Raw genomic sequence first — 22177 nt, forward strand, 5'->3', positions numbered from 1 at the left:
ATATTAACTTACAAAAGTAACAAGAACTATTCACAGAAGCAGCTCAAACATGTAAGCTCTTGTGCATTAACAATGTTTACTAAAGACAAACTTAAAACACTGATAACTGAATTGGGCTGACAGGCAGAAGAAATCCGTGCTGAGAATGTTTCAGCAACTTCAGAGTATCAAAGTGTTTCCTAAGAGTAGGTATTAAGGAGAATTTAACAAAGACTTTTTAGGGGGGGGGGGGGGGGGAGAGAATTTGACAATGTCAGGAAAATTCAAAATGGAGGGAACATTTCACACTTGCCAAGTAATCCTGAATAACCCTGAATAAACCTAACATGGAAAAACCTTCAAAATCTCTAAATACAAACATTTTATCACTGGCAAATTAGTAATTCTAATTCTGTGAATCATCTCCACAAAACATAATCAGAACCATATAAAGAGAAAAGATTTAGAATAGTCTCCCTGTCCAAAAAAAAAAAAAAAAAAAAAAAACATCAAATCATGGGAACATTGAGTTTTCAAATGAATTATAGACAACTATGGTATTTTTTCATCATTTCAGATTAATAAGTATTTTACTCATACTTGTCATCTTATTTTTGGGTTGAAACATTAACAAAAATCACATTAGTTTAATCAAGTGTATTGATATGTCTGTGGAACTAAGAATATAATTAAGTCAACAAGTATTTATTAGTGCCTACCATGTGCCAGACATTTACCAAAGGCAGGGCCACAAAAAATAAAAAATAAAAAATAAAAATAAAAAAACTGATCAGACCTGCTCTAAAGGTGCTCACAGTCTAGTTTGGGGAGATGGGATGAGGGTCATGCAATCACCCAGATACACATAAGACATCTACAAAGTTAAACTGGAGATAATGAACAGAAGAAAATAGTAACAGTAAGGAGGAACAAGAAGGGCTTCTTGTAGAAAATGAGACTTTAGCTGAAACTCTGCCAGGAGTCAGAGACAAATGAAGAGGGAGAAATGCAGTGAAAATGTGCAGGGTCAGAGACTCACTGGAGAAATGTAGAATTTACAAACAGCAATGGACCAGGTGATAGGGGTGGGTGGTAAGGTGTTAGGGTTAGACCAATTTTATTGGTCTAGTAAAGGAGTAAAGAAGAGACTAGAGTAGAATGATAAGACAGACATACCAACAGGCTATATAGATTTGACAAGAAAGGAAAGAGTGAAGAATTAAGGATGACCCTTAGGCTATAAAATTCAGGAGACAAGAGGATGGTGATCAATAACAAGGAACTTTGGGAGACAAGAGGATTTCTCCAGCTTTCATGTCTTATCGCTTGCAATGATACTCATTAGCTGTTTTAGTGATGCTTACTGAGCACTTGCATTTATGGAAGGGAGGATAATAATATACCAAAAGCCATTAGCTTTTTTTGAAGGAACTACTTTTGTAGCACTCTTCTTAATACAACGGTCTGTATTCACTGCTAAAAGAGACAAATAACTGAGGATACTTTTTCTCAGTGAAGCGATCCCTAGATTTATTAGATGTATTATAAATAACCCATGTGCATGAATAAAATTGTCACATATAGAAATCAACATGAAGTTTGTGACATATTTTAAGAGTTCTTAAAGGGCATTTTCTTGAGTTTTGTTTTATTCTTAATGAAAATGTTAGAAAATAGAAAAGTTAATCTTTGATTTGAAATATCCCCTATATACTATGTAACAAAGTAGCGAATGCAATTTGAGAATCATATTACCTTTATTTAAGGTATCACCATTCATTTTCCCATTACTTTGGTCTGTATCAATATCTTGCTCATCTAATTGCTCCATGGCTAGTTGTCGCCAACTTCTCAAGGAAGATTTTCCTACCCAAAAGCCTTCAGTACTGGGTGAAACAAAAGGAGATAGTAAACAAATTAATGTATAAGATGTGCAATAAAGCTAGTTAAGAGACTGGCTCCTTATTCTCCTTTCACCAGTCTTACTGCATAGACGAAAACAATGAAAAAACAAAAAACTTCATTCCTATCCCAGTTCACTAATTTTTTCTAACCCCATTCCCATCTTCCTCACTTTTTTTTTAACCCTTATCTTCCATCTATCAATATTGGCTCCAAGGCAGAAGAGTGGTAAGAGTAGGGAATGGGAGTCAAGTGATTTGCCCAGGGTCACACAATTGGGAAGTGTCTAAGGCCAGATTTGAAACTAGGGCCTCCCATCTCTAGGCCTGGCTCTCAACCCACTGAGCTACACAGCTGCCCCCTCCCAATCAACAATCAGGAAAAGATTCTTCAATGTGGAATTTTCCTTCTTTACACCACTGCCTGCTGTGGTGTAATCTGCATCATCACCACTCTATGAATTTTTTATCTTCTGCAATCTCAGTGACTTCCTTTAGTTCCTCCTTCATTTTCCAAATTGTTTCAGATGTTAACCATGTTGACTCCTGGTCTAATGACAAGTTTCAAATTTTATTAGCTAAATTTCTAAGAATCATTTTCTTCCTCTACCCAGTGGTTTTGGCCTACCGCACCCTTTCCAGAAAAAATATTACTTAGCCCCCTAGAAATCAATTTCTTTTCATTTTAATAGCAATTTATAGGAAAGATAAATGTACCTGTGGCCATCACCGCTCCCCTGGATAGCTGCAGCACCCACCAGGGGGCAGTGGTGACCACTTTGGAAATCACTGCTCTACAGAAAAGAAATAGTTCACAAAGTGAGAGAACTAACAAAATTTTAAAAACCATAAGGAGATGTATTTTAAACACCCAGAAACTAGAGATTCAGTATTTAAGGCACTGTGCCTGGAGTTCAAATCCAATCTCACACACTTAATTAGCTGTGTGACCCAGGAGAAGTAACTTAGAACTTTTGTCTAAATCAGATTCATGAACTGTAAAAAAGGGGTATATAATAACACCATCTACCTCAGAGGCTGGTACATACTAGCTGTTCTTATACATGTTCTCTTTCCAACCTGGCCTTCAACTACTGATATTAATCCATCTTAAGTGCACACACTTAGGAAGGACAAAGAGAGGAAGTGAAATTTCTCAAAGCACCTTTGAAGGCAAAAGATGTTTTCCTCCTCTAGCTTAGCTTCTAGGGTGAATTGAGTTTCTTGTATTCATGCTCTATCTTCCCAGCTCCCGTTAAAGGAGAAGTTTCTTTTGGATTGGAATGTGCTTCATGCATGTATTACAGAAAGTTATGAGGGAGGCAGTTAATGTCAGAAATATTATCTATTTCTCCAACCACAGAGCTGGGAAAAAGCATAGACTTGATTCTTCCCATACAGAAAGGCCCTATCCTGGGAGAATTTCTCAGAATACCTGCTTACAGCAACAGTGATTCCCTTAAGGCTGTAATATTTACAAAAAACTAGGTTTCTAGTGTTTCTCTTGCTACTTCATGACAACCCTGCGGTAGTAGTATTCCTTAAGTGTTCTCCAAAATCCAAGAAAAAGGGGGGAAAGACACCAAATATAAGTACCAAAGGGTGATTCAAATGGTGTCATGGAGACTGCAACAAAATAGCCTCCTCCATTTTTACTGAATATTCTAGAACGATGTATGCTTAAAGAAGGGTTATGCTACTTGTTTTCTCCCAATATTACTGAATGACTGACCCTTACCAAAAAATTATAGATGATAACAGGTGGCCTGGGAAATATCTTTCACAGAGATTCTGTGATTAGTCTTGCATCAATTCCAATTAGAATGGTTTAAACAGAAACCTTCTCTCCCCCACTCAATGTAATTCACAATGCCAATTTCCCATCTACACAACAGGAGAGTGTAGTTAGAATGTTCTAACCCGGGACTAGGTACCCCAGAATTCCTCTAGCATCCTTACATGATTGTTTGGTGTAGCTCCATCTCTCGGATCTTTTTGCATGTGCACAGCTGGGAAAGCTGGCTTTATTCAGGTTTTTGCTTTTGGCTTTTCTTCCATTACTTCAAGTTGTCGTTATTAATAAACTTATATTTTATAAATACTTGCGGTATTTAGATATTAATTCTTAATCTTACAGGAGCTTAATATATTGGTCAGATGAACACAAAATTCTAATGCATAATATAGGCACTACTTGTCTTTTGTTCTAACTACTGTATTTTACATGTTAATATGGTTCAGGTAATTTCTAAAGTTGGTATCACCTATTTAACAAATTTTATTAAGTCATGACTTTTAATTTTTTTAACTTACCATAGTTTTAAACCTAAGAGATCAAACATGTCAGATCACCACTTCATAATCTTAAATAAGAGTTCCCAAAATTGGCACTTAAAAATCCCTGTTCACTCCCTAAATTCAGAAATTTACTTTATAAAAATGACCCATTCCACACACATTCTGGAATACCTACGAATTAAGCCAGAAAAGAGATGCTATTCTTAACATGTTGTTTTGGAAAAATTAACAATTACCTACCCTTTCACATTAGCTTTCAGCAAATTTGTAACAATCTTGTAGTCTTCATTTAGTTGGTTCTTCAATCGCAACACTCGACAGCGTTCTACCACACAATCTTTGCAAAGGGCTTTAACTATAGGTCCAAAAACAACAACGACAAAAAGTCAAAAACAAATGTTCCCTACTAGTTTACTAGTACAATGCAAGAATTCTTAGCCCTCAGGATAAATTTCAAGGTGTCTATAAACCTAAATTTGTGTGTGTGAGTGAGTGTGTGTGTGTGTGTGTGTGAGAGAGAGAGAGAGAGAGAGAGAGAGAGAGAGAGAGAGAGAGTGTGAGAGTGAGTGTTGGGGGAGGGGGAAGAGGTTTCTTCATTTTAATGTAATTGGTTCCTTTGTAATCCTTTGCATTTTAGTTGATGTACTTTAAACACACTGAATGTGCTTTTCATTTTAATGAGGAGGGAAGGAGAGGAGAATGGCCTGGTGAAGCAATTCCTAGCTCTGGCTGTAAAGGAAAAACAAACAAACAAGACCTAGAATCAAGACCTAGAATCAAGAAGAATTTATGTCAGTCATGAACATATGATATCCAAAAATGTCTATTTTGTTCGAAAATATACCTACAATCACATGCTTCATCATGCCATAAAGGTTATCACAAGATGTGTGCGATGTGCATGGAGGTTCATACCATAAGACAGAAATGTAGAGTCTTACCAAAAGACTTTTATAGAAGCCCTGTTAAAAAGTGTATAGAAGGTCACCACCAAATAGTTGGTCATGGGAGGAAAAAATATGGGATTATAAAGAACCAAATAATTGAGGAAGGTTTTCTACCAGTCTAGTAGGAGTTGAGATCATCACCAATGATGAAAGGTTAAGCACTATTTAAATCACAGATATGAGAAATATGACAGTATTTTATGTTGGTTTTTTTAAAGTTATTTCAAACTAACTAATGGGTCCTTTGCTAACAATCTTCAATACAAAGAGAATGACCTCAGGAAGGAAAATAAATAATGGAGCTATATAATATATACAACCATTAAAATTTAGACTGGCTGTTTCAAATGAAAATAAGAGTACAAAATCCAGGATATCTGCAGTTCAAAATAGATCCCCAAATTAAAACAGACAGAAAACTGTGGAGAATGTCTATGACCCTTTGAAATGCAATAAAAGTTCCAGAACTGAAGATAATCTTAATTAGAAATGAAAGCCAGGTCTGAATGACAGTGATGGAGAAATTCAGTTTTTCTGTTTTCAAGAATGCTATCTCCAGTAGCTATCATGAGAAACTACCAATATTCTTCCCAATAAAAACCAGGATGACTATACAAGCAGATGAGGGGAAAAAAACTCCTAACAAACCCATGTTTATAAATAGCAACATCTGCATATAGACAGTTACTGTGCTCTAAGTCCTTAAAAATAACTGTCTTCTTACATGGATTAAACTCCTCTTTCCTCTTCTCCACCCTAATCTTCTATCAGTAATTTGCTTGGCAACCTCTTTTCTCATAGATGGTGCAATGGAAAATTTCAGACGGCCCCACATCAATTCTAACAATCACAAATGAAAAAACGAGGCAGAGGCTGAATTAGTACGGCTTTACTGTCCCCCACACCCTTTCTGACGGAGACCATACACTATCAGATTACCATTAAGCCGGGGTCCCCCTCCATAGCGACTGTAGAAAATGTCAGCTGCATATTCAGAGATTCTCTTCATGATTGATATTTTGTCAGGATGCAGCTTGTCATGGGCGCACAGACAGGCATGGTTATCAATGGGCTTTGTAGGGGTTGATTCGTCTAACCACTTCTGCAGCCATTCAAGTGAGACAAATTCATATGGCTCTGAGGGAAAAGGACACAAGAAACAGCCTATGTATTTTACTACTCCCATAACATGTACAGCATTCAGATAAACTTTCAAATGACAAAGTTCCCATTAGAGCTGGACAACAGTTCTTCTGTGACATTAGATCTCCTCAACTTTAATTCAGAGAGCTTAATGCACGTTAGAACAAAATCCTCGCAGCACCCGAGGAGATGGGCTGGTATTATTAACCCCATTGCATAGAAGATACACCATCAGAGAGAAGTGTCTTGCTTATTGCCAAAAGAGAGCTCAGATCAGAACTCCAATTTTAGGTCAATAGAGTGCTCCAATCATAAAACCATGCTAACTTGCCCAACGCTAAGCCCCATTTACTGAACAGTCTAAGAACGTGAATTAAAGTATCCATTTTATAGTAGAGATGCCACCCATCAAGAATTTGGGAAGGCTTTGCAATTGAATTTAGAATTTAGGCAACCAGTTATCTTTTCTGCCCACTTTTCATTTACCCAATAGGATCTTTACCTTCCCCATTGAACCGCATGAGAAACCAATTTCGGGTAAAGTGAACCAAGGGTATACTTTTTTCCTACAATAACTCAAGTGGCCAACAAATAGCAAATTGGACTTCACTAATTTATTTTTCATTAAGCTAATGAAATTTTAAAGCACTGGCCAATCTATCAAAAACAAGGACATGAATCAAGAAGCTGCAGAATTTCTATTACAGGATGAAAACAATTCATGAAGCAAAAATTAAAGGTTCATTTCTAAGGAACTAAAAATGAAAAATTATAAAATTTAAATGACTGGTTCATTATTTTAAGGAAGGCATACATCCAGTTTTTTACATATAGAACTTAAAAGACTGAGAAATCCAAGTATAATAAATACTTATAGGAAATCCTATATGAAGTCCTAGCATGATATATATACGTGTGTGTATGTATGTATGGTGTGAATGGGACTGAGTTTTACATGAAGGGACACATACTGAGAACAGAACTCTGTTCTGATTTGGTCTTCATTTGGTTGGCACAATCACTTCTATTTAAAAAAAAACACTTCCCATTTTAAAAAAAAATCTTCCCATTTAAATTTTAGTTATAATATAGCACATCCACAAATTTTGTTTCCAAAAACAAAATTTAGGATTTCAAGATGCACTGTTAATTGAACAGGTAACATACTAATTTTGAGCATATAAAGTATAAAGTATTCTGTTCCTGGGGGAACCCCATTTCCTAAAACCTATTAAAAGAATGGTAAGAGCTAAGGTAAGAGCACTGCACAGGGGAGCTTCTAGAATAGACAAGGCATTCCCCCAGCCAAGCCATGACCCTGATGAGCAAGTCACTTAAACTCGAGGTGCTCCGGGATATTTGTAAAATGAAGATAATAATACCTGCCCACTACCTACCTCACAGGGATGCTGCTGAGTATAAGAGATAAGATATGGGAAGCATTTTGAGCTTTTTGGAAGAAAAGAGATATAGAAAAGTTAATATTTATACATTCCACAAAATATATAAAAAGGAGACCTCTCAAGATGCAACATTGGTATCATTAGTATGACTGGTCTTTTTAAAAAACAGCATGGTCTGTATAAATTAGGTACAAAAACCTATTACTTTAGGTACTTATTATTACCCAGCTTATACCAATTGTAGGGTGCAAGACCAAGACAGGTGTGAAAAGGATTTATTTAATAAGGAGTCTACAAAATGTCCACCTGAGGCATTAGAAGTTGTTCTCACCTCTCCCCATGTATGTTTCAGAAGAGGGCCATACTATATCAAACAAAAGAGAGAAAACAGGGGCCTAAAAATTCCTTTAGAACCACCAAACATTTCCGCACATTTGAGGAGGGAAGGAGGGATGAAGAAAAGGAAACCTTAAGTTATGTAATATCTGAAGAAAAGGTATAGATACTGCACAGCACCAGGAGATTATGGATTTCCTCCAAATCTCTATGATCTTGGGAAAAATTCCCACATAGTCATCAGATTTCTTGGCAATCTTTGGTGGTTTCCAAAATCTAACGGAATGGAAACAGAATCCTTCCAAAGATCTATAATAGCAGTTTTAGGCAGGTGATCCAATTATGTGCCCCAATCATAAAATTACTTTGCATTTTTGGTTTGCAAGCATAGACTACCTTTCTGGTTTAGGTTTAACAACAAAAACAAGAAAATAGTTTTGTGGTTAATTGTATTATATTATGAACACAGTAGGAACTCTTGGAGATGAGACAAACAAAAGAAGAGTAGAAGGAACGGAGCACTATTCATTTTCATTTGATTTGTAGCTTCAACCCATTGTTTCTGCAGGTTATGAGACTTAGCAGAAATCTTAGGAACTGGTGTACTTAAAAAATGAACAACACTAGGTTATGGCTTTTATCTAGAAGATATAGTGCTACTTTTCCCCCTTTCAAACTTAATCTAAGGGTTTTTTCTTCCCATAAATTAGCCCAAAGGTTAAATCCTGAGGTGTTAAGTCCTTCCCGGATCTCACAAACACACACATACACACAAAATGAGAAATGCCCAAAAGGAATGGCTGACAGAGAAACAGGTTCTGAGAAGGTATTTGACACTATATGCAGTTCTCAGGGACCCCAGCCAAAATTCCCATGGGTGTGTAACTCAGTAGTTAACAATTTTTCATAGGTAGAGTAAAAAGCACAAAACAATAGAAAACTTGAATAGAAACTTGAATAAGGCTCAATATTTATGTTAGGAGAAAAAAACAAAATGGGTGAGGTTTTTGCAAGACACAGTAGCAGATACATTTTGGTTTAAAGTTATCTCTGCTTTATGCAATTATTTAACACAAACTGGTTATTTTTCAAAAATAAAATTAGTTTCTTTAGTAACCATTCAGTCTAAAAGGATGCTAGGGTCAAAGATATACATTAGTGTTCAAGGGTCAAGTTGGGGACTGGCAGGACTTAAAAAAATACCTGAGATACATAGGCAAGAATCAGGTCTAAGGATACTATTAGACAATTTGATTGCTGAACTAAACTTAAAATTTTTAAAACACGTGGTTAATTATTTCCAAGATACAATTCAGGAGGGATTCTCCATGTGATGGAGGAAGATTTTTACCAAAAGAGCCTGTTTAGAGGGTTTTTCCTCAATTTTTTTCTACCTAGTGAGGCATCTAAAATGATATAAATAGCTCATTAACTTGGTTCCATTGTGCTATGCTTATCTGCTAAGAATGTCTATGCAATACATTTCTGTGAATTGAAAATGAAACTCAAGAAAAGCACATAATTCATTTAATATACACAGTTTCTCATGAGTGAATCAAGAGATTCACTAATGGGTCTCTAAAAGATTGAGAAATAAAAATGACTTATGTCCAAAGTTATGTTGCTTGCCATTAATGCAATTTAATGGACAAAACTGAAACTGGAATATTTGAGAACACTGACTCTTCCCAACTAAAGTACAGATTAAAACACAATTTTATTGGCTGAAAAAGTTATTTCATATACACAAGATATTAAAAGGGGTCAAAGGTCAGATCATAGTTGTCAGTTTGATTTCACTAAGGCACATTTTTACAAAAAAGAAAATTTTGCACACTTTGCCCCAGAGTTTCCAAGGAAGCAAAAGAGAAGAGTCAGCAATAGAACACAAGTCCTCCAAACTCCAAATCCAGCATTCTCCTACTCTGAATGGAATAAATATGCATCATCTGAAAAAAAGATTACAGTAACATAGAAAGAGCCTTGAACCTGACAATCACAAGACCTGGACTTGAACCCAGAATTGCTATTGGAAGATCACAGGCAAATACTTTAACTATCAAGCCTTAGTTTCCTTATCTAACATGGACTCATCTCGCCAGAATTGCTTTTTTGAAATCTCTGTAGGCATTCAGAGAAAATGCTATTACCAGGATGCCTAATAACACTTAGGCAGAAGCAGCATGAGAACAGGATGCACAGAGCTGTTTCTCTTCTCCTCTAGAAGCTCATCTGTAGCTAAGCTAGGTAACACTAGGATCACGACTGTGTATACACCTGGGAAAACTGAAGATCTAAAGCAAAATTGAAATATTCACTGTCCTCGAGTATGCATTAATATGTTTTCGAAAACCTCTGTGGATTTAATCTAATATGCTAAATCTATACACTGTTTAAATGAAGAATTTCCTCCTCTTGGTGTAAAAACATTTCACCATGTTCTAATGCATAAAGTATGCATTCCAGACCACTCACCTATGAATCCCCATCTCAATTCTGAATTTTTTACAGATATCAAAAATGACATCTGGGGATGTCTTTTTTAAAAGGTTAATGTCATTTAGTGGAAGAAAAAATATCTACATGACTAAAGTTTTAGTGTGCTGGCCTAAATCTGACTCCAGATAGGTTGCGATTATACACTTAGGCAGACTGTGATAAAGGGCAACATCTATAAGACAGCAGTTCTCATCTTAACACTCAGCAATGAATGACTACAGGGCACTACCAGAAGATCTTACAGACCAGCTCCAGCAGGTAACCTTTGGTAGAGTTCCTTCACCTCTTCGTGTTTGGCTTTGCCTTTGTCCACACTTTGTTTACGCATTTCGGCCATTTCAACACACCACTCCTCAAACTTGGAGTTATCACGGTCTACCAGCTCTTGTAGAAAAGCTATTCAAAAGAAAAGGCAAAATTATGATTTACCACATACCAAGACTACTTCCAGTAAAAAAACTCTTCTTACTAAAAAGGCATTGAAAATGTTTCAACAAGAGATTACCTACCCATATCATTATTTTACTGCCTTGTAACAACTGGGCTATACTTGGCCAAATCTTCCTACTCTGTGTCTTCTCTCTTAATCAAGATATCTAGAACTAGGAACAGATGCTAGGTGGGATACGTACATGCACAAAGAGGTCAAACTTCCTTTATCAGCAACAACTACATAAGCAGCACCTGCAACTACTTGCTGACTCACCCCCTCTTACAGGATTCCCCTCACCCCCAACCACATGAAGGAAGAAAAACAAGAGCAACAAGAGTATGATCCTCTATTGTCCGACAAGCTGTATATTTTGCAGCCACAAAGACCCATGAAGTGGCTAATAGACTGTCTTTCTCAAAGGGATGTGGTAGAACATCTCACCTTAGTAAACACCTTCCTATTATCTAGAAGGACAGATATTTTCACTTTTTTCTTCATCCCGTCCTTAAAGGTAAATTCATACTAGGTCAATAATTTCATCAATATAAGTACATATTAAGTTCAACACACCAATCTAAGAGGGGGAAAGAGGGGGAATTACACTTTGGTGAAGTTACATTTGTTCCAATGAAAATACATCTTTGAATGTGAACCTTTCACACTTGGGAAGGAAAAAGTATTATTCAAGGCGCTGAATATATAATATATAACAATGATGAAAATTTATTTCACACCTTGAAATGTACAACTGGGACTTCAAAGATCATCTATTAACAATTCTGTTAAGATGATGATGATAATAGTAAGTAGCGTACAGGACTTAAGGTCTACAAAATGATTTAGATACAAGTGCTATTATCATTCCCTTTTACAGAAAGAAAGGCTGAGGGTCAGTTCTCATAGTGTCTCAGCAGAAATTTGAATTCAGGCATAGCATTATCTACTATGCCATCCAGATGTCTCTATGGAAGCCAGTAACACTGACTACTCTATGTTATGTGTGTCTCTTTGTTAAAGGGGAACATAAAATATTAAAAATCAAGATCAGAAGGTGCCCATGGATGACTTCAATTCAGTCTTGCCAGCTCATTTCCAAGTATCTTTGCCATGATACTTCACTGAAATAAGCTTTTCATAAGAGCTCTTCATTCTTCTTAGGCTGATGGGTATGTTTTAATTCTCATTTTGGTAAGACTTAAGTTTATCAAGTCCTCTCATCACAATACCCCCATGACCATTATCAAGACATAGCGTCGATGAGGTTCAGAGGGACAAGGTAGCAGAACTCAAAACCAGATGGTCCTGCAACTTCTAGGATTCTTGAGACTTCACCTCGCTGATACTGACCACACATGGAAGCAAACTGTTACTTCAATTCTCTTTGAGAATAACATTCTGAAGCCTCCCCTTCTGAATGTCATACTACTTGCTTACCTGGTACTTGAACCGTCAGAGAAGATTTCTCTTGAGTCTGTAATCTATACACCAACATGTATGCATTTCTAGAGCAGTGAGTTCCTTTCCCACATTTAGGCTTACGAGTCTGTGACTTGGAAGGCTCTGCTAAGGTAAATAAAAAACAAGGACAACAAGATTAAATAGAAACATCTATACTTTGGAGAAAGGGTGAGGCACTAATGGGAATATAATTTATAAGCAATGGTCTAAGTAACAATCCAGCATGGTTACAATACAATTGAGGTAAAGAATATAGATGTTGATTATACATGCAAAACAATTTTAAAAGATTTAATTTATTACTGACCTGAAACTAAGCCAATCAAAGGAGGCTAAAACAGAAAATTTTGTAAAAAACAAGTCTAAAATTAATTTTATGTTTTTTTAAACCCTTACCTTCTGTCTTGGAGTTAATACTGTGTCCTGGGGTTCCAAGGCAGAAGAGTGGTCAGGGTAGGCAATGGGGGTCAAGTGATTTGCCCAGAGTCACCCAGCTAGGAAGTGTCTGAGGCCAGATTTGAACCTAGGACCTCCCATCTCTAGGCCTGGCTCTCAATTCACTGAGCTACCCAGCCGCCCAATAAAATTAATTTTAAAGAAAACAGGGAAAATACCCATTGAGCTCTTCTAAATTTACAAGACACTTCACTTTTTCATTCAAAAAGGATAATTTCAGTTAGCAAACAATTAAGAACCTATCTACTATATGCACCGTGTTTGGTGCAAGGCTTATTAATACCAGGGCCCCAAAACAGTCTCTATTCTCAAAAGCTTTCCTTCTATTGTAACTACGTAAATACATATACAAATTTATTTGAGAGAGAAAGCAATGGCAAATCAAAGGTACGAAAGTAAGAAAGGATTCCGATAGGTGGTAGCTAGACCTGAACAGGGGCTTAAGGAAAATAAGGGAATATAAGATTTGAAATTAAGAAGGGAGTGAACACATTTCAAGCCATTGTCGGCAGAGATATTGAGGTAAGAAATGAAAAATCAGAAAACTAGTAGACTTCACTGACACATAAGAAAGAATGCAAAAAGGGAAATGTTTGGAAAAGATCACACTTTTCACTGTCTATGGGTAAATTCCAGACATTGGATGTAAGCAATCAAAAAAGACAAAATACATAACTATTTACATGAAACTGACTATTTTACACACAGAAAATGGAAGAGAAATAAGCTTTGCATCAAATTTTTCTGATTTTTTAATGAGAAATCACTAACAGATCCATTCATCTGGTGTATGCACATATACATTTCTACACAAAAAGGGTTTATGTAGACTGAAAAACACCAAAAACCTTCCACATTTTTCAACACATAAACATTCTAAGATAGGAAGAGTTCTCAAAAAACCATTAAAGACCATATATGAATGCTCCAAATCAGTGAGAAAAACCTCACATCATGCAAGCAAACTTAAAAAGATGACAAAATAATCTTCTGTGTTGGAGGAGTCATGGGAAGCTAGCTATCTTATAAAATAACTGGAAATTATGCTGATAAAGCGCCTAAATGCCCATATCCTTTAACTGTTCTAGTGGAACTATTCTAGTAGGTTTGTATGTGAAGGCCACAAGAATTAAAGTATGGCAGGCAGGGTTAGCTTAGTGGATTGAGAGGCAGACTTAGAGATAGGAGGCCCTAGGTTTAAATCTGGCCTCAGAAACTTCCTGTGTGACCTTGAGCAAGTAACTAAAACCCCATTGCTCTAACCTTAGGGTTCTTCTGCCTTGGAGGCAATACAGAGTACTGATTCTGTGTACTGAATTTTAAAAATATGTGTGTATAGACCATAATGTTTATGGTATCATTTTCTGTGGTAGCAAAAGAACAGTAGACAAAGTAGATGCCAAAATCTTAAAAAATTGTGGCACACAAATGTCATATTACTACAATAAATGACAAATATGGTGACTACAGAGAATCATAAATATATACAAACTAATAGGGTGAAGTAAAATAAAAGCAAAAAACCCCACACAAAATGCATATTAAGGGGGGGGGGGGGGGAGAGAAACCACCCCAGTAAAGCCAAGTAAATGATGTGGAATCTCTAGATCAAAGGGGGCTCAATTTTTAAGGCTTTTTTTTTTCCTTCAATTTATTGACATAGCTATACTAGAACTCTTTTCAGAAAATAATGAAGACTGGATCCACTAGGAAAGTTTCTAATGGATCTTCATTTTGTATAATGCTTACTTTTTTATTGGATACTGCAAAGTGATAAAGAAGAAATGTGGAGTGGCTGGAAAATCCACAGGCTGATACACTGCATGTTGATTTTCCCTTTTAAAATGTTTGTTACAAGAGATGGTGTTCTAGGAAGGAGAAGGAAAAATGTTTGGGGTAAAGGCAGTGGTTTTACTTTCTTTTCACCCCAGCACTGTCTGCTTGCTGATCACTCAAGAGAAATTATCAGTGCATGCAATGTGGGAAGATGAAAAGTACGCAGAAAGCTGAAAAGATTAGTCAATTTCTTTTTTTTTTTTAAATCTTTCCTAAATTACAAGCCCAAAATTGTCAACTCCCATTTATTTGCAAGTTAGGTCATCCACTTGTTGGAAATGTCTAAACTGCCATCAAACTGTGTGAAGAGGGCCTCAGTGGAGTTTACAAAAAGCAGCCAATGGGCTCCACGCAAGTTAGAGCAAAGGTCTGTCCCAGCCCAGTAGCAGAGGACACTAATTTGCTCTCAAGGTCTTCATGCTGAGCCTCGTAATAGATAGAGAAGGAAACATAGCTCAACTCGTATTTTTTGTACAAATTCTTAGGTTATAGGTCCAAGTCAGTGAATATTAACTTCAAGTCCTCCACATTTATGTCCTTACCACATTCAAATTTTAAGGATAAATAGTACTAATTATACTTGGTTACACAATCTAACTCTCAATGCTACCTTGGTTAGTACTGATTATGAACATTTCAGTGGAAAAAAGGTGTATTGTAAAAGAGCACTCACAACTTAAAGGTTTTACCTAGATCTTCCTCAATCCCTAGTTGTAATTTCTTTCCCTCCATCTTTTCTATGTCTTCATCGTTGAACTTATACCATTCTCCAGTCTGAGGGTCCTTCACATGAGCAATGTAGTGACCAGAATATGCACTTACTCCTCGGTGTATGAGAACAGCACTGAGTTCATAAACGTAGATACCTTCTAAAAATAAACAGAAAATATATTGTGACAACAACTTTGCTTCATTGTACCCATTCTTGCATTTGTAATTTCAATCCTGGGATAATAAGGAATGTTTCTTTATATACACCGGAAACTGACAATTCTCTAAAAATGCTATAAAATTTTCAGATTTAAGATGAGACAACTCAATTTAACTAAGCTATAAAAGGGATACTTTTGAAGATTAATGATACTTAAGGCTACCAATCAATGCAATAAATACAGTAAAAAAAGGATTGCTAGAGCAGAGAAAAACACTAAAATAATTTGAAATAAAATGGAAATTGGGTTTCTTAAAAATACAATATATGTGAATTTATAGAGTAGGGAGAATATCTCACATGAAAATGCTATGTGCAAAGTAAAAACTATGGGCACGTGGATGAGAATGGTTACACAGACATCAAATCTGCCATGTTCCACTCAGCGGAAGCTGGCTAGCTGGCTAAGTAAATACTTTTGTTCTCAGTATGTAAACTCCTACCCCCCAAAATAGATCGAAATGAGATGGACTTTCTTTTGGAGGTTTTGGGATATTAAAAAGTCACAGTCCTGGCCTTGGTTTTAAAATTTTATGCAGCACTTTCCTCATAACTGTTAGCTAGGAAGATGAAACTGAAGCACAAAATGTGGATCAGAGTAACTTTCAGGGCGAATACTTAAGGCCTTTTTTTACCCAAAACTTGTAAAATCTATGCCTTCCAAAGAGGGCCCTACACAAAACTAAACAAATATTAACTATATTACATCAATATCATAAATATTAAAATTAAATAGGTTACATTGATCAATTCTGCCTATTAAGTAGGAAGATATCAAAAGGCTGAATTTCTAACTTTTCTTTACACTAAGACATTGATGTTAAGAAATTCTGTGGAAGTTTTAACAAAGCACTGTATCAAAATTCACCTAATCCATAAAACCTTAGTTTACAGTTCCACCCACACAAACAAAAAACTAAATACTAGAGTGGAAATGATCGCTCTTTGACACAGAAATTCCATTGATAAAAATATAATCAAAAGGAAATCATCAATCCTTTTCAATATAGAACCTGATCTGTCAAAAAGAGTGGACCTATCTCTCTCTTGGCATTCTTTTTTTTTTTTTTTTTTTTTTTTTTTTTTGCTTAGTATCAATTCCAAGGCAGAGGGAGGAAGGGATAGGGTATCAGGGTTAAGTGACTTGCACAGGGACAGAGCTGGAACATGTCTCCTAGCTCTATGACCTGGGCAAGTCACTTAACTAACTCTGTTTGCCTAAACCATACCACTCTTCTGCCTTGGAACCAAGTCACAATATTTATTCTAAGATGGAAGGTAAGAGTTTATGAAAATAAAGAAAAGTTTGAGGCAAAATTTGAACTAGAGTCCTACTGACTCCAAGCCTGTCACTCTAGCCACTATGCTACTCAGCTGTCCCTTGTCTTTTACAAAAGTCCAAAGTAGTTATAAAACTTTTTATCGTGTATATATAGTTCCACTTTGCTATGTAGTAAAAAGTATGATGAAAAGATCCTAAAGTCAGAAGCATTAAGTTAAAATATTGGTCCAAAAAGTTGTTGTTTTTTACTGTTTCCTTTCCTATAAAATTAAAAAGCTAATGCTATTAAAAGAGTGAAGGTGCTGATGGAATTAAATATCTGGAGAAATCCCCATTATAATAAGGCTACAAAAATCTAATGGATACACATCCAGATTTATGAGGGAAACTCCCTCAAAAAACATAAAATTGGCACTTGTCCTACAATTTCAAGGGCACTAATCCGTGTTCAAGTTGAGACCATCATCTTATCTCTAATGGCCAACTCTACTCTTAATCAACTATCTACTGCATCTTTTTTTCCTAAAAGTTTTCATTTATTTCCAGGTATCTTACTCAGCCTCTCCCTCTCCTCCCGGTACCATAAAAGGCATCATCTTGCAAACAGATAAATGTGTATAAACAAATTGATGGTCTAAGGATATACAGTTTTATAACTTTATAATTATAACATAATTTCTCTCCAAAATTTCTGTTCTCCAAAATCCACTATAATTTTAGGCTTTGGGGTGTTTGCCTGGAAAAATCTACAGTGCTTACAGAAAGATTGAGAGAAAATTCTCATCATTCTAATTAACAGAACAGAGTGAATATGAAAATTACCTTTATGCTCCATGTAAGGTTCCATATCCAAAAGTTCTGAGAAGCCAATGTAGGTATTCAGCTTTTTCTTATGTCCAGTTTGTCTATTCACAAAGAAATCAATAACAGTTTTACTTAACTTTACATGAGAAACAATGCACACTGCCCTTTAATATTTTCCTACACCGAGTCAATTCCAATTTCATTTGTCAAGTTCTCTTAAAAACAAGAAGTAGGGGCAGCTGGATAGCTTAGTCGATATTGAGAGCCAGGCCTAGAGACCTAAGATCCTAGGTTCAAATCTGACACTTCCTAGAGCTGGGTGATCCTGGGCAAGTCACTTAAACCCCACTGCCTAGTCCTTACCAGTCTTCTGCCTTGGAACCAATACACAGTATTGAGTCTAAGACAGAAGATAAGAGGCTTAACCCCTGCCCCCAAACAAACAAAAAACCAAAACCAAAAACAAAAACAAAACAAAAAAAAAAAAGCACTAGACAAATCTCTGGGTTAGAAGCAGAGCTCACCTAACATATCCCAATGTACCCTAAGGAGAAATCCTCCCTCCAAATTCACCCAAGGAGTGGCAATCCAAGGTCCCTTTATACATCTCCACTAATGAGGAACTATTTGATGGGGACCATTCTCACCCTCAGATATGGCTCCTAACAGAGTTGAAATCTGCCTCCCAATGATGCCATTACAACACTAAACTACGTCAAAAATACTAACAACATTAAATTGTATAATTTCCTTAGGATAAAGATTGCAAAATGTGCTCCAGTAAAAAACATGCATTATTATTTCAGCATTATAGGATAGATGGGAGTCCAGAAGGTAATTACAAGTAAACTTTCAAATGCTATTGTCCCGAATGTGAGGGAAAGGAAGAAATAATCACATAGAGTATAATTAGGTTTGAGTTTGAGAAGAAAATAGTCATAATTTCATTAGTGGAACCCTACCCGGTGTGGGTGGTGTTAGTATTTGGCTAAGTTCCCATTTTTCTTCCTAACACACTTCTTTTTGGATTTTGGTATCTTATGCCTCGTCTCTTCCTCTGACTGTGGACAATTCGACAATAAGGTCATGCAATATTTGATAGTCCAAAGACTTTTACATCCTGGGATGTAAAACCATAATTTATCAAGGTGCTAATGTTTAAAAACTTGTATCAGTCTGAAAATTGCATTATATTCAAACATTGAAATTGTAGAAGTCATTTCCTTATATCTCAATGGTCTCAATTTTAAATCTGCCTATCTATATAAGAAAATCACGTGTTGGTACTGACCTGTCAAATACAAAACGCATTAGCTGTAAATTAAGTGTACAAGGAAGACTGAGTAGTCGTATCTTCCTGGTTGCATTCTGTTTACTCTGGCAGTTTTCACAGAAGTATCGATTGTCTCCTTCTAATTTTTCTTCCTGATCAGAATATAAAAAATTACCAAACAAAAATAATGAAGATGAAAGTTAGATAATTCCAAGTGAAATCAAATAATGCAAACACAGAAGCTTAATAGAATTAGTTCTCCAACAATATCTTTCACTTAAGCTATCTGACAAATGCAACTGAGAAAAACAGGAGTAAAGATAACCACTAAAGCTCAGCAATAAGCTGTGTAGTATAAGAATGCACTGAGATTCAAAGTGTTTCATCTCCAAAGCTACTCTATACATCAAAACTCAGGGGGAAATGTTTTTAAAGATACTTTCAAAAATATGCATGCAAAAACCTCAAGCTTAGCTCTTTCTAGATCTGCCATTCAAAAAAGATGAAGCAATGAGAAGCAAATCTGGTAGAAATACACAAAAATGGGACTAGAAAATCCAATAACTGAGCCAGATTCCCTTCATTTCAATAGTCAAAGAACAGTCTGCTTCTCCATTACATTTTCACACTTTTTGCCCTTTTGGCTATTGTGAAGCAGTTTTTCTTCTAAGGCATATAAATACATCAGTTGACAATCTGCCACAATCAATTCTCCCTTATATTTCAGACAAACTCAATATGAAACAGGATTGAAATCAGGGATAAGGAAAGAGGATTTGAATTTATTTCAGTTCTCTTGACTTTTCAGAAAGGCAAACAGAGGAAAGTAAATCGATTCAATAAAAATTAGATAGCCTCTAACCACCTAAGTTGGCAATTTAACTGCAGGGTTATTTATCAGTTCATCTGAACAGTCTGTTCTCTATGGTAATAAACACTGAACCTAAAATCCCTTGTTTCTTTCATTCAAGACATTTCATTACTAAGCAGTGCATGGAAATATATCACAATCATCTCCTTTATTACCATTAACGAAGTTAATATTCCAATATCAACCTAAATCCCTAACTTAGCAAAAAAGCTGTTTTCAATTATAAAATCTATTCAGAGCAGCCATGTTGGTAAAGTCTTGATTAAGTCAGGCGGTTGATTTTTTTGTTTTATTGATTGTTTATTCTTAATTCAGTGAAGGAGAAAATGTTTGTGTAGATCATTGATTCCCCAAGTGGTAGCCAACGCCCCCTGATGGGAGCTGCAGAGATGGGGGGGGGGGGTGAGGTGAGATTGGCTACAGGTGCATTTGGGGGTGGTGATAGTATGTGACAGGGGGCACTAAGTAATATTTTTTTCTGGAAAGGGGATGGTAGGCCAAAAAAGTTTGGGAACCATTGATTTAAGTCAAACAACGCAAGTCACTGTCATTTAAAAAAGAAAGCTATTTCTTGACACTGTTGCTGAAGGAAAAAATCCAATAAATAACAAATTAAAAATAAATCTAATGCTAGAAATAGCATATGTCAGCTTTGCTTTTAAAATGACTACATAATTTGATCAGTTTTAGTACCTTGAGAAATTCGGTGATGCAATCTGTTAACTGCTTGTGCCCTTGGATATTTAACTCCAGTTCATAAAATTTTGATAAAAGTTTAGATTCACGGCCACACTGGTTGCAGCTATAGTAATTAAAGAGAACAAAAATTAACAGAAATAGCTAACAAGTCTAAAAGGACCACCTATATCCTTAACACAAACGCACAGAATTTCTTCCAATTTCCGTTTACACTATATAATGGTTAATAATGGAAATGTTTTGCATGACTTCACATATATAATAGTTATGTTGCTTGCCTTCTCAATGTGGGGTTAGGAGAGAGCCAAAGAGAAACAAATTTGGAACAAAATTTAAAAGAAAAAATAAATGGAATAAAATTCCGCGGTGGGTAGGGGACATAATACTTTACAAATGTTGCATACATGTAGACAAATATAAGTGAAAATACACATTTAAAAAGTAGATGACGGGGGGGGGGGGGGGCAGCTCAGTGGATTGGGAGTCAGGCCTAGAGACAGGAGGTCTTGGGTTCAAATCTTCCCATGTGTGACCCTGGGCAGGTCACTTGACCCCCATTGCCTAGCCCTTACCACTCTTCTGCCTTGGAACCAATACATAGTATTGATTCCAAGACCCAAGGTAAGGGCTTAAAAAATAAATGAATCAATGAAATAAAAAGTAGATGGGGGCACTGAAAATTTAATGGGCAAACCTGGCTAGAGGAATTAATAGAAAATGTACTGTCTTCTCTCATAGGTTTGGAGAATTGCATATATTGCATATATGTCAATGTGTTGGTCTAGTTCTACTTAATTCACTTTTTACCTATCTCTACAAAACTGACTAATGCTATCTTCATAGGAAGATATACTGAGAAATAAAAAAGGATGTAAAACCAAAACACATCAAATCCTAAAATATTTTAATTTAAATATAAAAAATAGACACCTCAAGGTGTCTATAATAGACACCTCAACAAAAAATTGATTTGTGAGGAGTAGCTCCACACAACTATTGGGCTATTCTCTTCTCAGCCCTAAGTAATGACAATCCTCAATTTGATTGGATTATATTTTCTGATGTTCCTGTAAATTCAGCTGAACATTTTTCAGACAAAAAAATCTATTACATGACAACTATGTTCAAAGGATTATCATTAAATATTAAAAATCATGCAAATCCTATCATTTCATTCATGAGAATTCCCTCCACCAACCTGTCTATCATTAAGTTGTCTTGGAGGACTGCCCATTGTTAAGAAGTTTTAGTGACTTGCCTAAGGACACACAGCTAAAGTATGAGTTGGGGTTTAAATCTAAGTTTTTCTGATAAACCAGGTTGCTTTAAGTCAATCCACAAGAACTGGAGGCAATAGTACCATCAAGTCCTAAAAATCAAGCTCTGTGAGGAACAGCTTCCCTGGAAGCACTGCTCTTATTAGAAGGGATGTGATTGAAATGATTATCCAAATGCACAATTCATTCATTAGCCAAGGACTCAAAAATTCAGGGGCTGTCCCTACAAATCAAATTAGATTCAGAGGTTCTTTTTATTGCTTTGTACACCTTGACATTATAGTTTAGGTAGGATTCTTAATTGTTAAATTTAAAACTCGGGTGCTTAAAGATGAAGATTTCTCAGTTCCA

The 22177-nt window shown here is 36.0% G+C and overlaps 1 protein-coding gene across 4 annotated transcripts in view; it reads right to left on the reverse strand.

Annotated features, from left to right (window-relative positions):
• Positions 1-22177, reverse strand: part of USP48 (ubiquitin specific peptidase 48) — a 69614-nt gene that overhangs the window by 23792 nt on the left and 23645 nt on the right. For 2 of the 4 annotated variants that reach the window (XM_044667841.1, XM_044667839.1), the window contains exons 6-14: positions 20544-20652; positions 18998-19131; positions 17725-17807; positions 15379-15558; positions 12374-12502; positions 10753-10902; positions 6065-6262; positions 4419-4533; positions 1735-1865 (exon numbers count right to left, since the gene is read on the reverse strand). In XM_044667841.1, the coding sequence (XP_044523776.1) occupies positions 1735-1865; positions 4419-4533; positions 6065-6262; positions 10753-10902; positions 12374-12502; positions 15379-15558; positions 17725-17807; positions 18998-19131; positions 20544-20652 (1229 nt within the window). The remainder of the gene's footprint in view (positions 1-1734; positions 1866-4418; positions 4534-6064; positions 6263-10752; positions 10903-12373; positions 12503-15378; positions 15559-17724; positions 17808-18997; positions 19132-20543; positions 20653-22177) is intronic. The other 2 variants (XM_044667840.1, XM_044667843.1) reach the window with 2 other exon arrangements.

This window comes from Gracilinanus agilis, chromosome 3 (genome assembly GCF_016433145.1).
Source record: "Gracilinanus agilis isolate LMUSP501 chromosome 3, AgileGrace, whole genome shotgun sequence".
Classification (NCBI taxonomy): domain Eukaryota; kingdom Metazoa; phylum Chordata; class Mammalia; order Didelphimorphia; family Didelphidae; genus Gracilinanus; species Gracilinanus agilis.